Source organism: Apium graveolens, chromosome 4, assembly GCF_009905375.1.
Source record: "Apium graveolens cultivar Ventura chromosome 4, ASM990537v1, whole genome shotgun sequence".
Lineage (NCBI taxonomy): Eukaryota > Viridiplantae > Streptophyta > Magnoliopsida > Apiales > Apiaceae > Apium > Apium graveolens.
The window spans coordinates 7,261,027-7,277,884 of NC_133650.1; the positions used below are offsets into that span (position 1 = coordinate 7,261,027).

The 16,858-nt window shown below is 35.1% G+C and overlaps 1 protein-coding gene across 2 annotated transcripts; it reads right to left on the reverse strand.

The window, feature by feature from the left end:
* Positions 1-88: 88 nt before the first annotated feature.
* On the reverse strand, positions 89-5,748 carry LOC141717625 (uncharacterized). Of its 2 annotated transcripts, none has more exons than XM_074519777.1 (11): positions 5,564-5,748; positions 4,942-5,164; positions 4,008-4,100; positions 3,826-3,927; positions 3,546-3,713; positions 3,363-3,451; positions 2,565-2,662; positions 2,129-2,310; positions 1,584-1,868; positions 812-959; positions 89-643 (listed from the first exon to the last, which is right to left on the reverse strand). In XM_074519777.1, the coding sequence occupies exons 1-11, from the start codon at positions 5,725-5,727 to the stop codon at positions 300-302; spliced, it is 1,896 nt and encodes a 631-aa protein (XP_074375878.1). In that variant the 5' UTR covers positions 5,728-5,748; the 3' UTR covers positions 89-299. The 2 variants fall into 2 exon arrangements, with proteins under 2 accessions (XP_074375878.1, XP_074375877.1); XM_074519776.1 differs by having other exon boundaries at positions 2,541-2,662.
* Positions 5,749-16,858: the final 11,110 nt, after the last annotated feature.

A 16,858-nucleotide genomic window follows, 5' to 3' on the forward strand; every position in this document is an offset into this window, starting at 1 on the left:
GAAATTACACTATTCATATGAGACCATTTGATTTCCTCATGGACCTTGTATAACAATGGAAACAAAAAAGGAACAATGATACACAAGATTTAGGTTTTAAACAAGCACTGATAAATTAAGATTGCATAAAGCGCAATGCATGTTTTTCATTTGTGGTACTATGTACAAAAGATCAGTAATAAATAAAAATTACACAAAGTGAAATCCTTGTCCCTAATTTCTGTTGTGTACTATGTACAATTTCTAAAACCTATACCGGATTACCTAACTAATGTAAAGGTCAAGTCCAGGCAGATGTATCAAGAGCCTCTGGTCATCGCTGTTACTTTAATAATGTTAGACCTGGCAGCATCCAACAGTGGATCCCCCTGCAGAGCCTTGTCGAAGCAGTACTTTGCCTCTTCCCACCGACCCTCAGCAACAAAAACAAGACCTAGATTGTTATATGCAGGAGCATAACCAGGTTGCAGTTTAAGTGACTTTGTGAACATTGCCTTTGCAGATTCAAATTGTTTTTGCTGCCTGTACAAATTCCCAAGGTTAGAAAATATGACATGTGCTTGTTGACTCGTCAATGACAAGGCTCTCTTGTATACTTCTTCAGCTTGTGAAGCCGTCTCCTCAGACAGCTGCAGAGCTATACCTGGCTCACAAAAAAAGAAAGGAAACAAACTCAGAAAATTGTAGCTCGGAAACAAGAGAAAGTAGTATTTTCAGTCCCATTATGATTAAGCATAGTGCATAACATATTAAGATTCTGAATATGTAGTTTCCAGTAATATGACTAGTTTGTAAAGAAGTTTCCAAATACCAAGATTTGACCATGCATAGCTGCATTCTCTGAAACGGGCAACTGCAGCCTTCAGGTATTTTTGTGAAGCTTGAAATTGTTGGGTACAGAGATTATGAAGACCTAGTTGGTGCCATTGTACAGCATCGTCTGGTCCCTCTGCTATTGCCTGAAGCAAATAGAATAAAATAAAAAAGGGCATATTGACTGAGATATTGACATAAAAAAGTGAAGGATACTGCTACATGTATATGAATGTACTATTAAATAAACATATTTTGCAAGTATTTATGTGAAACGATTGCTGAAAGAATCTGGAAAGAAAATTAAGTTGTCCATCTATACGTATGAGTATATCAACAAACACCCAAGTAGTTGACACTCTATTTAAGCCCCACCAAATTAACCCACTAGATCGCAAAGTCCCTTGCATAAAAATTACGAGAGCAACTGATGAACGTCAAACAGCTAACACTTTGGTCAAGTCTACGCCGATTCACCTGTTAACAAGGCACAGAGTATTTTTTTTTAAGTGTTGTACCTTATAAGTGCTATTATGCTGCTCAAGTGAGTTGGCGAATGTCTACCTTAAGTTTGTGACTATGATCTAAACTACAGTCACTCAGTCAGTTTTACTGCAGAAGCAATATCCCCATAGACTATCTTCCAATATGTGAGACTGAGATATATCCAAGACATAGGCTTAAAATATATAGTATTTAAGATGCACAAAGCATTGTAATGCCTTGCCTTCAATTACAATGCAGAAAGGATAAAAAAAAATTATAAATACCTGTTTCAGACTGTATAGAGCACGCTCTTCAACCTCAACCAGTTCATGTTGTTCAATATCAAATCCTGCTGCAATCTCATGTTGGGCCTTGTGAACCATGGCAAGCCCTGCCCATGCCAGAGGAGCCTCAATTGAAAGTGAATCCCCTTCTCTAAGTATTGAAGCCATTTCATTCCCCGCCCAGGACAGCTGTTCATTAGGATTTTGGGACCTTTCTGCGTCCCTGATACGGTGAACTGCCACAGCATAACGTGTAGCCAAACAATTGGACTCCAGTTTTCCGGCCTAGAAAGTAAAATATAGAGCTGCTTAAGATTTATAATAAGCTGATGTGGAAAAGGAAGATCAAACCATGTTCATGCAAAATGGGCACATGCAGCTAAGAAAATGGAACACGGAGTTAATAAATAACACAACTGCAGGTTTTTTAATTTTTTTTCCCGTCTGTTGTTTTCCAATATGTTATTTGCATGAATTGGGGAGAAGGCAAACTATAATAAATTCTTGAAAAGTTCAACAATGATTCATGTATAAGGTATACCCACCTTCTCCAAGCACTTGCTGGAACTTCTATAATCACCAGTTATATAGTATGCATTAGCAAGATTTGTCCATATATGAGCTGCCTTAGGATCTGCTTTAACGGCTGCTAGCAGACATTCCTTTGCAACATTAACTGCTGTGACCTGATCTCTAGAAGCCCCATTATCAGCACTTGCACCTGCGCCTGATGATTGGAGGAATTGGGCTTACTAACGCATAATGTGATTTATTAATTGCTAGAACAAGCGAATCTCCAACAAACATAACCCTGTTGTCGACTTGTCGTACATCACAACAGTGCGCGCACACACAGAAGAAAAATTAAAATATTTTTACCACATTTTTTTGTCAAAAGCTAAAGTGTGTTATGAACAGTAACCGGCATAGGACACTACCAAAGTGATGAAATCATACCTGCAATAACTGCGCCGTACTTACATAAAATGAAGGCAGCATAGTTGATTAAAGAGGCCGGATGGTTTTGGTCTTTTAAAATCACCTCCTGGAAACATTTTCCAGCCAGCTCCAGATCCCCACTGGAAAATAGGTTGAAACAATATATATCAATGTTGAAAACCCAATGAGCAGTGCAATGCAATCTAACTTACTGGATGAGAGGATAAGATGCAATTATCATTTTTTTTATTTTTTTGCTAGTTAAACACACTCACACATCTCGCCTTGTGTTTGAGAAGATTCGAACCTTCAAACCCTCGACATACTGTAAAGGGAGCGAGGGAGATACCGCTACACCAAGATTTGTTGGGTATGCATTACATTTGCTAAAGGCTAAAATTAAAATTCAACAATAGATATTTGTTTTACAACAAAGGTTTATTCTTTTTGTTCAAAGTTTGGACTTCAAACCATATCCAGTGGAACAAAAGTAGCCAATAATGTCACAAATGAAAGAGAGACGCATCCAACTGCATGCAATAACTAAGAAAAGTGAAACAAAGGGAGGAAAATGAGAGCTAATTGCATCACTCCTCTCAAACTAGATAACCCAGCGACGGCCAGACTACTGTTAATTAGAAAGCTTATGAAAGAGTATTAAAACATATTGACCATAATTCCTTCAAGAGAAGATGTAAGAAAGTAGTTAAGGGGTATGCCACCTTTACAGTCATTGATAACTTAGAAAAACAGTTTTCTTAGCAAGCGTTTCATATCTGCTATAAGGGCACCTTGTTATAATAACAGAAGTAGCAGCAGGCACAACAAAAATAGGCTTACCTTTGAAGATGAGCAATTCCAAGGTTTCCTAGGCAATCCAAATTATCAGGTGCAACATCCAGCAATGATGAAAAAACTGATATAGCATTCTATACAAAATCATAAGTTGTATAAGTACACCAAAAGTTAAGTAAATCACGAGGAAAAAATATCTGCATAATAAGATTATAATTTCCGATTCACCTTTAACCGTCCAGATTTAAGAAGAATCATGCCTAGAGTATTCCAAACAGATGCTTGTTTAATATCCGATTTCATCGATTCTTTTAAATTTTTGATCACTTCATCCAGCTCTTTGGCTCCCAGTTCTTTGCCTGAACTATAGTCCTCCGAACTTTTAAGCAGAAGACACTGCAATATTGGTAACAAGTAAGGAACCCATCCAGTTACAGCATAGCTAAAACGATATATATAACTTATAACTATATAAGGGATATTTTATTACTAAAAGCACTTACGATACCTGGGCGTGATGAACCTGAACCAGAGAAAGCAGTTCAGGCCTGTCGATTTCTTCTTCTGATCGAAGTAAGATCTCCTCTGCCTTCTCGTAAGCCAAGACTGACTAGATATGTCTTTCGAATGAGCAGAAGAATACAAATATTTTATGACATAAAACTGATAAAGGCATGATAGCAAAGATACCTTTTCTGGTTGACCCATTCTTTGATACATTAAGCCCATGATGAAATGTGCATGAGCATTTTTGGGCATCTTCCGTGCAACAAGCACCAAGCCCTAAAGCGTTCAAGATATTAGTCATACCAAATATCAAAACATGGAGATCTTCTTATTCACCTACAACGTAAATATTTTCCTACAAAAATTATTTAAACATGTGGAATTGCAGGTTTATTATCGCAGCTTTATATATTAAAAGAATTTCTCCAATAGAAAATGTTATACAGCTAGTTTTGTACCAGTGGACGGAAATTCGTCAAAGAGTCATCGAACTTACAAGTTGATCGCTAAACATTTCCCCAAACCATCTATCTTTATTTTGGCAACATTGTATTTCATTAAGAAAATATTACAAGATTGTATTTTATGGTCAAATCTTTCAGTTTAAAAAGTCACTTTACTTTTAAAATATAAAACCAAGAATCTATAATAATACTGAACTACTACATGTTTCTACTACATGTCAGGAGTTTTTTTTTTTTGCAAAGTTAAAAAAACCAAGGATATAGGAGCTAAGCCAATATTCTTGACTAGTAGTTCTAAATTAAATATCAAGTTACTAGTAACACTTCACTCTGATAAGCAAATTCAAATTCTCTTAAAATTTAAACAAGATAACATTAATATTTCTAAATGTATACTAGGGCACCGAGTTAATAGAGTTGGCACCAAGTAAATACAGTTTGTCGATACTAAAAATGTAAAGAATACCTGTCACTAACATTCAAGAACATCAAGAAATCACAAACGACAACAAGGTACTCACTACACAACCCCAAAACAAAAACCTAAAAATAGTCAAGAAATCATACATAATAACTAAATAATGTCGCATATACGTCAGAGCACATTAATAATTTAATTTCAAAAACTACTGAACCAGCCGAAATAAACTTACAGTTCTAAGGCTACTAACTTTCTCCTCACGAGAGGAAGGTGTGCCCTGCCCGTTCTGATCAGCATCTACTTCCATACCACAATCAAGCGAAAAATCAACCTTGTTTAGTCTTGACCGACATTTCCCCAACTTCTTGAATTGTTTCCCTTCAGCCTCGGGTATATCCATCATATCTCTACTCAATCCAATACTTCTATTTTCACTAATCTCATCATTACCGAACCTAAACAAAAACATAAAATCCAAAATTAATCAAACTAAAACTAATTCCACAATTATACAAAATTACAATGCCACATCACACACAGGGGAGAGAGAGAGAGAGACGGAAAGAGATAGAGAGAGTCGGAGAGAGGGGGAGAGAGTCAGAGAGGGAAGGGGGGAGAGAGAGAGAGGGAGAGGGAGAGATAGAGAGAGCGAGAGAGAGAGAGAGAGACGGAGAGAGAGGGGGGAGAGAGTCAGAGAGGGAAGGGGAGAGAGAGAGGGAGGGAAGGGGAGAGAGGGAGGGAGGGAGGGAGAGAGAGAGAGAGAGAGAGAGAGAGAGAGAGAGAGAGAGAGAGATTTTAAAGTTAAAAATTGAGGGAAATGAAGAGAGATTAAGGTAATTAAAATACAAAGAGACCTGGAGAGAGAATCAGGCAAGGCGTCGTCAGTTTCGGAGGGGTCAACGTTGAGATCAGCAATCACGACTACTTTTGACGGCCTTGTTTTTGAAGTCTCGCCGGAAGACATGCCGGAAATAGTTGATTCAGATTTCACGGCGCCGACGAGTGACATCTTGCTCATATATTTTTGACTTGGTGTAAAACAAAGTCGACTGCGCTCAACTTAATTCACCTATATATACACATTTTACACACACACTGTGTGTGTTGCCAGCATGGCACTTGGTCGTATGTTTTCTACGGTTTTTCTTCTTGGAACAATTCTTTTTCTTTTAAATAAAAAAAAATTCTTTTCGTTTTTCAAATGAAATCAACATATGTAATTTACAATAATAATTATGGTTTTAAGTTAAATGATACCAATATGTTTTTTATTTTGCCTCGGGAAATAATCTATGTATATAATAGTTCCTACGACCCCTTTTGAATATTAACTTCAATCTTTTTTTAGCATTGTACCCACCAAGTTGTAAAAAATTACTAAGTTGCCACTAATTAGTTTTTTTAAATTGATAATTACATATATATTTGATGAGAATAAAGTTTATATTGGATGAGAAGAAAACTTATGTTGAAAGTTTCTTAAGCTTCTCTTGGAATATAAAAATGTATTCTATACACTTTTGAAATTCAAATTCTAATTAGTTTCTTTAGGTTGATTAGTGACTTCTCCCCCTCTTTTGAATAGTATCTTCACCCCTTTAAGATTGTGTATACACATATTCCTGTTGTTAATTTGACTACGAGTTGATTCATTGTGTAAGGTATGGATGGTGAATAAGGTGACAAGTTCTTTAACCTGGAAGATTTGAATGCAGATTATGGTCGGAAGTACAGAAGAACGAAACTATTGAATCATAACAAAGAGAATGTTGTTGTCGACTCTGCTGTTGCTGATCGTTGTGCTTTATCTTCTTCCACAGGTAAGTAGCACGACCACATGTAAGTTAGTTGTTATTGAATACCGTCTCTTCGTATATGTGAATATGAGTAAGACTTATGTTTGTGTTTGTTCAGCACCCGTGTTAACGGGATCAATGGCCAACGTTCATACTCCGTCCCCCAAAACGAACCGATCACCTCTGTTCACCCCAGCAATAGTTAGTAGTGGGAGGCAAAACAAAACACCTACAAGTACAGATTCTAATTCTTACAAAATTTTAAAAATGCCATTCAAATTGGTACGGAAACAAATGCCTCTACAGATATGCTATGCCATGACAATCAACAAATCTCAAGGTCAATCTCTGAAGACTGTTGGGCTATACTTACCTAAGTCAATTTTCACTCATGGACAGTACTATGTTGCTATTAGTCGAGTAACCTCACCCACTGGCCTCACTATATTTGTTGATGATGAGTCTGGTGCAGCTACAAATATAACCCAGAACATTGTGTACAAAAAAGTTTTTACGGCCTTCCAGAAGCTTAGTTTGTTTGATTTTATAAATGTGTAGGAATACAGTATTGTGATTAAGTAATTATGTAAAATGATTGTGGGAAAATGTTTTACTGTATTAAATACTTTGCTCTTTACCATTATATATTGTAACTTATGTTACGGATTAATAGTAGTTTATTCTTCTACAAATGTATTCTGAATTGTTTCATCTTACATGTAACATAATAAAAGAAGAATTACGCTAATGACCGTAGAAATAGATGAAGAAAGGGTATAATTAAAATACGAATAGTTGATCGAACGTAACAAACTTCAAAAGTACAAATAAGTACCGAATTAAAGTACAAATAACCTTCATGCCAGATTGGAAGTGCAATTAAGTAAGGACAACAACTCTGAATGTGTAGTTGTTTTGGTACATGAATCGTAGTTTGTTGCCTGCAACAAAGTTATTGTCGTAGGTGAAATCGTTCCAGCATAATCCAAATCGGCATGTTTTCCTCTTTCGCTGAACAGTGACATACCAAGTACCATTTCCAAATAGAAGTCTGATGAGAGTAGATTTGGTCCATGGTCGAAATACTTGGAGCATGTGTCTTAGGAAATAATATATGGAAGATTAAAAAAAAAGTTAAGAGCATAAGTACGGATACAGGTAATCTTACAAGGACTGGGTACAGGTAATCTTACCACTCCGTGTCCTCTTTGATCAACATGTGACGGCAACAGAGTTACTGTGAAGGAAAGGGTATTTTCTTCATCACCAAAATAGACTTCTGGATTTGCTTGGGTGGCTCCTAAAGCGGCATGAAATTTTACAGTTACTTATGAAACTATAACAAGTCATTAACCCATCAATTGAAATGTACCTTCGTCCATATTTTCCTGAGTCGCATCATGCAAAATCCCAGGTATTTGACTTCCTCCCGATGATATCTCATTAACTTATTATGGAATACAAATAATTAGTTATAATATTGCATACAGCCCAACGATCACCCGCATAAAATATACACATACGTATGAAACTATAACAAGTCATTAACGCATCAATTCAAAGGTACCTTCCTCGACATTTGCCTCAGCCGCATCATGCAAAATCCCAGGTAATTGACTTCCTCTTGATGAAATGTCATTAACCAATCCTGGAATAGAAATAATTAGTATGAATTATGCATACAGGCCAACAAACATCCCTACCTAAATGGACAGAGTATTGTTGTACATGTTATTTGGCCTGGCGATTTCTCCAAATGAGCATTTGTTATAAAGCAAACAAAATTGGTTATTCTGTATGGTTCTTTGGTAATATACTACATACTGAAATGAAAAGTACCTGAAGAATCTGAATCTGACGTAGACATATCAGTAACCTCAAAACACAGTCTTTTCCCCAGCTCTTTGAAAGACACTTTAGTGGGTGCAGAATTAAGAATATCCATACAATTTGTGCTAAATATTGTTAAGTATAGACTTGATGGACCAACACAATCGAAGAAAATCCAAAAACTCTCCCTCACAGAATAATTGTTGAAAACTTCATCCAAATCGAACAAACTTTTATTCAGCTCAGAGAACTTAGCAATGTACTGCCACCCGTCACCAAAGGAGAGCCTAACTTACTTACCCAGCATTGAACCATAAGTGTCTATAAACTTTGATGGTAATTCCTATATAGCACAAATATAGATGTGAAGAACATAAATGTATTAGCCACACACTAAAATTGTTATAACAAATGTAAGTTATGCAATTACGTTACCAGATTCTCGTCTTGCAACATGTCATGAATAACCATTTTGAAACATTTTTTGGCTGAAATTCCACTTCCATGAACTGCCCAGGAAGAATACAACATGGTTAACAATTTTGTCATATACAGTTAATGTTTGTGAGGTCTGATAAAGATCTGCAAATATACCTTCAGTTTTTGATTCATTGTCATTATCATTGTCAATGATACTTATATTCAACCTCGGCGAATGCTCTGTATGCGAAATCACACAAACATCCCCTTCTTTCAAGTCCACATATTCAAAGAATTTTGTCCACTCTTTGTTAAAGAGCAAATTCACATTCTCCCATTTCAAGTTTATAATCCAAGTACTTTTGTTCAGGCATAACTGAACCCAGGTCATTTGTTCATGTACATTTAATCGAGCGATTACATCATTGGGCAACACCTAACTAATATAGAATTACAATTGAACTTAATAGTAAAAGTAGCAAGGGGAACTGACATTCGATTGAGAAAACTATAACCTGAGTGTAAGCATTTTGTTGAAGGTATTCTTTGTCAATGTAAACTCTGTCACTTAAGCAGCTGTCACCCATTGCATTGTAGAAGAACCTTGCTGCCAGTTTCTCAATTTCGGCCGGACTAAAAATTTCCCGATCATGTCTTGTACCGCACACTTTATGATACTGAATAGGCCTTAGTGGGTAATCAATCTCCACCGTATTACCATCAAATATTTGAACATGAAAACGTCCATGGTCTTTGTAATCAAGAAGGAAGACAAAGTATGGTTTGATTGCATAGAAATCCATAATTTTCCTAATATTTCCTATGCATGCATTGGAACTATCCAATGAACATTGCCATGCATCACCATTTCTAACCCGGAGATACACTGTTCCGATCAATTGATTACCCATAATTTTTACAAACTCCTCAAGCAAAGGCTGATTCGGGAAAATATAAATAGATTAATTGTACTGACTAAGCAAATTCGAATAGAACTGAAGTACAAGTACATGCCATAATATAAAGATTTGTGGTCACAAAGTAGGAAACAACATACCAGCTCTCCTTTGTTATATGCTTCTACAAAAACAAGACATAGCAATTGCATTCCTTTCATTTTGAATAACACACTCCTCATGCGTCATAGTTAGCCGCCATCAGTACATATATGTCTAATAGTTTAATTGATGATATATATTGCACACATGAACAAATACTGAAGATTGAAGAAAAGAACTTCTTACCTTTAACAATGTGCAATGAACCACTCAGAACCTAAGAAACCCCTTTCTCAGTTTGTGGAACTTACTGGACAACCCCTTTCCCTCGGCTCTCCCCATGCGTGTTCCATAACTGCAACTTGCAACTACAATTGGGTTGTATGTGATTCAGTTCAACTTTTTTTTAATTAAAATGTAGAGCTCTTTTATAACTATAAATTATGTTATGCACTTATTGAATTTAACTAACCCATATATTCGGTCAGACATTATTTCAATCCTTTATCATATCGATTTGAAGGTGTGTACATTTTTTTTACCGAAAATACTAGATTCTAAAATTCTATTATTATAATATTGCACACCATTATAGTAAAAAAAGGAAAAATAAATTTTGTTATTAATATAATATATATGAATTTCCATAGTCTCTTGAATTGTAGCACTTAAATCAAATGCATCTTCAACCAACCATATTATTAATTATAATTAAAACAAATCACGGTTTGTAATATATTTTTCTCTTTAACGTTAAATATTATTTTTCTAAAGTACTTCATATATAAATATATATATAAATTATATATATATATATATATATTTGAAGTTTCTTTATAAACAAGATTTAGGCCGGTGAAGACTGACGACCAAAATTAAGGGAGGCACTATAAACAAGATTTAGGCCGGTGAAGACTGACCACCATAATTATCTATTAACACCATTTGGTCTAAATTTACGTCCCAAATCATATATTAATTTGTATTCTTTCGATAAATAATATAATGTTATTTTAATTCGTTGATACTAATTCACTTACCTATTCATATTAAATAAAAACCTGACAATATATCATATTATAAAAATCTCGAACTGTAACCCGATAAAAAAAATTCAATTATTTGACAAATTTTGAACTACTTCGAATTAATATTTTTATCCCAAAGAAGGTTGGTTAATGCATCTTAAAGAGCAAAATAAGTTTGTCAATAATTTAAATTTTTAATATATTAAAATAAATTTTTCATATGGAGTAATGTCATTAATATGGAGCACTGATATATGTTAATGTGCAGCCAAACATATTATTCATTCGAACTCAAAAATTAGATCTGTTAAAAAACTATTTCATATTTAGGTACAGAATATGTCATATATATAATAACATTCAATAAAAATTATAAACAAAATATATTTACTGAGAAGTTATTATTTTATGATGATTAAATATATCTATTAACTTATCAAATTTGGGTTTTGGACAATTGGTCCTACAACTTACTTTAGTAACCCACCCTTTTATTTTAAATACATCAAGATAATAAATAAAAGGAAATGTAACCATAGAAATTGTTATGCGTGTAATTTCAGGTGTCTTAACTTTGGCCTTCCGAATTTTGACTAGCTCTTCAACTTGAGCACTTACATCATATGTTAATCTTTGTTGACGGAGGAATTTGGGAGCAACAAAATTTGAGGTTTGTAGCCGAAAACAAGATCTGTGACGGTAGTTCTTTGTCGGAAACGTGAACAGTACCCGGTGGATCCGATGAACAGTGTTCGTCGGGAAGTATGAACAGTGTTTGGTGGTGGAGATTATTGGGGGCTGAGATTGCTTAGGGTTAGTGGTGGCTCCTTAGGCTCTCGCTTCTCACCCCTTGCAATTTGCCTACGTACCCCTATTTATAGGGGATCAAGCCCACGTAGTTCTTGGGGAACAAGAAACCTAATGGGCTTAGATTTCTTATCCCGAGGCCCAGTAGGAAACCCACTGGAAACCGTCTTCTACTAGCTTTAGGAATGTCCACCGATGAGGCCCAACCACAAAGGCCCAAGGCTCGTCCGCGGCTTCGAGACTTCACGGATAAGGCATCTCCCTGGCCAAGGATAACCCTCCGCTACCAGCTGTTTCTCTAGTCTGCGGACGTAGGTATAGCCGTGGTTCACCCCAAATGTTGGAGCATCCTTGCCCCCCAATAAGGAGCCCCTACCAGATTATAGGACAAGTGATTCCAAGCTTTTGGGTGCAAAGTGCAGGATACTTTAAAGTCTCCCAATGAGGACACCCGTTGACTACAGAGACAGAGCTCCCAAAGCACACACCAGATTTCACCCCACATCCCCAATGAGGACACCCATTGACTACAGGAGGAGGCCTTCAGTCCAGACATACCCTTGGAGGTCTCTGACCACGGACACCGCCTTTCCTGTAGATGTGCTACAGGAAGGAGTTCTTCAATAGAGTACCTGCATCAAATAGGTTAGTAATAATAATCTTCATCTTCCTTGAATCTTCCAAAGAGCCCGTCCAAGTAATATTAATGCAAAATTGTACTTTTAGATTCTTTCATTAAATTAAGATATCCCAAGTCTGTAATTAATAAGTTTAATGAAACAAATTTAAGTAGAAATATTATTTCTAAATAATTTTATTACACAATTAAAAAAATATTGTAATGACAAATAGTACAATAGTTTCTTAGCTTCGAATTTTAAGATTGGTATTGTGTTCTTCAAAAAGTTAAAAATAAAAAAAAATTATAATTACAATTTGCAATATATACATCATTAACACACGGTTTAGTTATGTAATTTATGGCGTTTGGATTTCAAAAAAATCACAATCACGTAATGAACTGGATGAAACAACGTACAAACATTATAAATTAATTTGACCATTGGTTTAAAATAAATGAATAAAATTTGTATAGCGTAAATTAAATTTGAAATTATCTTGATAATGTGAGAAAGAATTATTTATAGAATCTAATTTCGATCAAATAATATATGTTCACTACTATAAAAACAACAACCGAAGTTATGAAACATAGAAATTGACGTATTACTATAATTGAATTAGAATATTATCAACACTTTGAATATATTATACTTATATGAGATATATGTTATTTTGAAAATATATTAGAATAATTTGAAAGGTAGGTGTTTAGCATATTTTACTTTCATGATGTCATAGCATATTATTCAATTTAAGTATAAACCTCTCCCTGTATCAGTTAAGTTCAAGTTGGAGCATGTACGATGCCATAACGTGCCACATCTTCAACCAGTCATGAACCAACTAGCATGTCTTGTTACTGTACGGACTTACCCACTAACTAGAGCATGATTAGCTTTCGGGTACATACTTCTTTACTTACCATTAAGAAGCCAGAAATATACATGCCATTAAGAAGTTAGGTGAAGACTTAGTGAAGCTCCGCTTACAGTTCGCACCATATCAGGTATGAATCTTTAAATCTGGCACTTACACTCTGCATTCATTTGTCTTACTTCAGTGACCTCTGAACATATTTATTGAACGCATCTGCAGGTACCTACTACTGAAGCAATAATTTGGCTACAACTAGATCTACACTACTACGACAATTTAAGTGATGTGGATAGCTCAAGTTATGACTGGAAATGTAGAGTAAGAGTGCAGGCATTGTGAAAAGGAATGAACAGAGAAATACAAGAATTTTGGGGTTTTAATATGCTCCTCATCGATGATATGGTAAGTAGCACATCATAATTACAACTGGGGACTACATGTATCACTTTCACAACACCTTTTAATATGATGTTGATTCACAATATGTAGAACAATCCAATTCACGCTTTTGTAAATGCAAAATATTGTGCGGAGTTGACTTGCCCTTTGGTTGAAGGAGGCATTTACATAGTTGACATCTTTAAAGTGAAGGACTTTTTAGGTGACGAAACATATCGCCCTGTTAGATCAAAAAACACATATTCTTCACCAAGGACACAAAATTAAGCAGAGCAACTGAGCCGGGATTAGTAATTGAAAAATATGCTTTTGATCTTTTCCACATGACTGAAATTGAGAAACTTGCAACAGACAATAGGTTCTTAGTAGGTATGGATGTTATACTCTTTTTCTAATTGATAATAATGCCTAATACTACTAAAATGTTTTCAATTTTAGACATGGTTGGTTACTTGAAGAACCGAAGACCCTTCATTATAACTTCGACTAAAAATAGTCAGGAAAAACAAAGGCTGAAATTTGATTTGGTAGATGGGAGGTTTGTCTTCTAATTCGACAATTTGTTAGTGTTTTTTGTAATTACATACTGGGCTACCTACTTAAGCAGCTTTTCGTTATGTAGGTGTTGCGTGTTTGTCACTTTGTTTGACGAATTTGGAATTATAATTGACAAAGCTCTGCAACAACTTGAGGAGGAAGAACCTATTATTATTATCAGCTGTGCTAGAATGAGTTTGTATGAAGGTATGGGTAATGGCACCCTCATAATGATTTGTATTACGTAATTAAGTGAAAATGTTGAGTAATAATATGCGTTACGGATATAGGCAGAGCACACCTTACAAACTACCCTGCAACAAGGATTTTTATCAATCTCGATCATTACAGTGTTGATGACCTCATAAACAGGTTAAATTTTTACTTAAGCAAATTTAGAAAATATAATTTACCATCCTATTTATGCTTCTTTGCAATGCCTTCAGATGTGATGAAATGACTGAAATGTCTTATGTTGATGAAGAAGACACCAAACAGACACTAACTGTGAGAGATATTACTATGTTAACTGAAACACATGTTCAGGTACTGTAATTATTTAGGTGGTATTGTCATTGTCATTGGAGAGGAACTAACTTATGATATTCCTCTTCAGAGGGAAGTTGTGTGCGAAGTTGTGATTGACAAGGTTAATGAGGATGCTAATTGGTACCTAACAAAATGCACAAGATGTCTCCTTGAAGTTCCATTCATAGTTGACAAATTCAAATGTCAAAACTGTAAGAGGATCATACCACATCCCAGAAGAAGGTAATATGACAAGTAATTAATTTACAGTACTATGAACATTGACCAGTTTTTGCATGCATAATCAGTTTCTTTGTAATACAGTTTTCGGTTGGAAACAAAATGCTCGGATGACACTGGATCGTTGACAATAGTTTTACCTCACGCAGCCGTTGCTCAAATTTCACAGAAAACTGTTGAAGATCTGTATTCTCCAGACAAAGAGGTCATTTACACGTGTAGGAACTGGGAGAACAACAATTCCTGCCGTATTTGAGAACGTTTGAGAAGTAAAAATATAATATGACGGTCATCATTACAGAAGAAAATGTCATGAAAGGTTCAGAAGTGTACGAAGCTACTGGAATTGGTAACGAAAATGAATCTGGTGGGAGCTTAACTCCGTCTTGTAACCAAACTGTTGAGACAAATGAAATGTCATCTATGAATGTAAGAGATTAGCATGAAAAGTACAATATAGCTTTAAAAACGTCTAATGTATGACTACCTTCTTGCATGTAGGTATCACTGAACGAAGATACATTAATGCAAGCCCTGAACACAGCCAAATCTATAAGCAAGAAGGTTCGAGCAAGGAAACTTCACGCACCAGTGCCATTTGATGAAGAAGGTCAGATTAAGAAGGAGCCTAAATTAGACAAAGTATGTAACCTGAATTTGACATTTGACAACATATTATTATATCCCTAATTTTGTTGTCTGACTATGAATAAACTTTCTCCTGAAAAAGAAGGCTAAGTGAAGAGAATCAGGAGATTCATTAACATGGGGAATTTTGTCTACGTAAAGCCAATGTTTGCAGTTGTAACTATTCAGACTATGTCATAATCTATTTTGTTAACAACATCAGCTGTAATTGAATACATTTAATTATGATAAGATATGAATGAAGTAGTTGCCCATATTGTTGACGCCAAACAACAAGTAATTACAAAGAAATTACCATACATTACAAACACCTTACAAGGATACAATATTTGCAAAATTGTCCACCTACGGCTGCAAGCTATAAAACTAAAAGTGTGACAGAACAATTGTTCATTTTTGCCATTTGAAAAAAACAAATAGGTAGTTTATAAGTGAGATCGACATTGTCTTCCCTCAAGGATCTCATAAGGCGACATCTCGATACTGACATATGATCTATTGTCGTAAGAAAACTCAATCCACGTTAAGTGATCATTCTGATTTCTTTCAAGTCTATTGTGTAACGCCCCCAAATCCGGGGTCAGAGGATTTGGTCGTCACTATAAAACTTCAATCCAAATTAACCTGTTTAATCAATAAATAAATGCCAGCGGAAGATATTTATCATAAATGACCCCAAACTACACCCAAGATCTTTTAAGGTTACAGTTCTAGAAACAAGAATTCCAAATTCCATCAATAATTTTTTTTTCACTTTCTCTTAAAACTCTTTTCAATAAATTCCAACTCAAAATTAAACCCACTAGTATAACTTCGAAATGAAGTATATTAGGCCCAAATAAAATATACAACTATAATATAATATAATATAAACAACTTTATACAATAAAACTTACACTAGCCCGCAAACCCTGGACCAACCACCTTCCAAGAGCTTCTCCTTTGCTTCCTTGAATTTCACATCTAAACAGCGCAAGCTAATCCTCACTGGAGGTTAAATTTGAAAACAGGCAAGTATGAGCGAAAGAAATGCTCAACAAGATCATTATAGCGAATATAGGGTCGTTTTGATATAAAACCGACATCTGCATTAGAGCAGAACATTTAAAAATCATAATTGCTGAATCATAAAATTTTAGTTGAGGAACCCCATAATTGATTCCTTAATTGTATTCAAAACCATTTTGATATTTTTGAGCGAAATGCTTCAACAATACTTTGAATCTTGACGAGAATAAAATTCGTAAAACAGGGTTTACGGAAATATCGTAAACCACAACAACAAGAAGCAATGATTATGGATTGAATCATAAACTTTACTCAAAACCGAACTCTTCAAATTAATACTTATTTTACTGTCATATCAAATTAGATATCAATACGAACTTTAATGCTCACAACACCCATACTGAAGTCAA

Bases quoted from the DNA above. Each gene is read 5' to 3' on its own strand.
- LOC141717625 (XM_074519776.1), bottom strand. From the start codon at position 5,727: ATGAGCAAGATGTCACTCGTCGGCGCCGTGAAATCTGAATCAACTATT. The intron at 3,714-3,825 runs GTATCGTAAGTG...CCAATATTGCAG, and splicing joins TTCAGGTTCATCACGCCCAG to TGTCTTCTGCTTAAAAGTTC. The intron at 2,663-3,362 runs GTAAGCCTATTT...CCTATTTTCCAG, and splicing joins GGAATTGCTCATCTTCAAAG to TGGGGATCTGGAGCTGGCTG.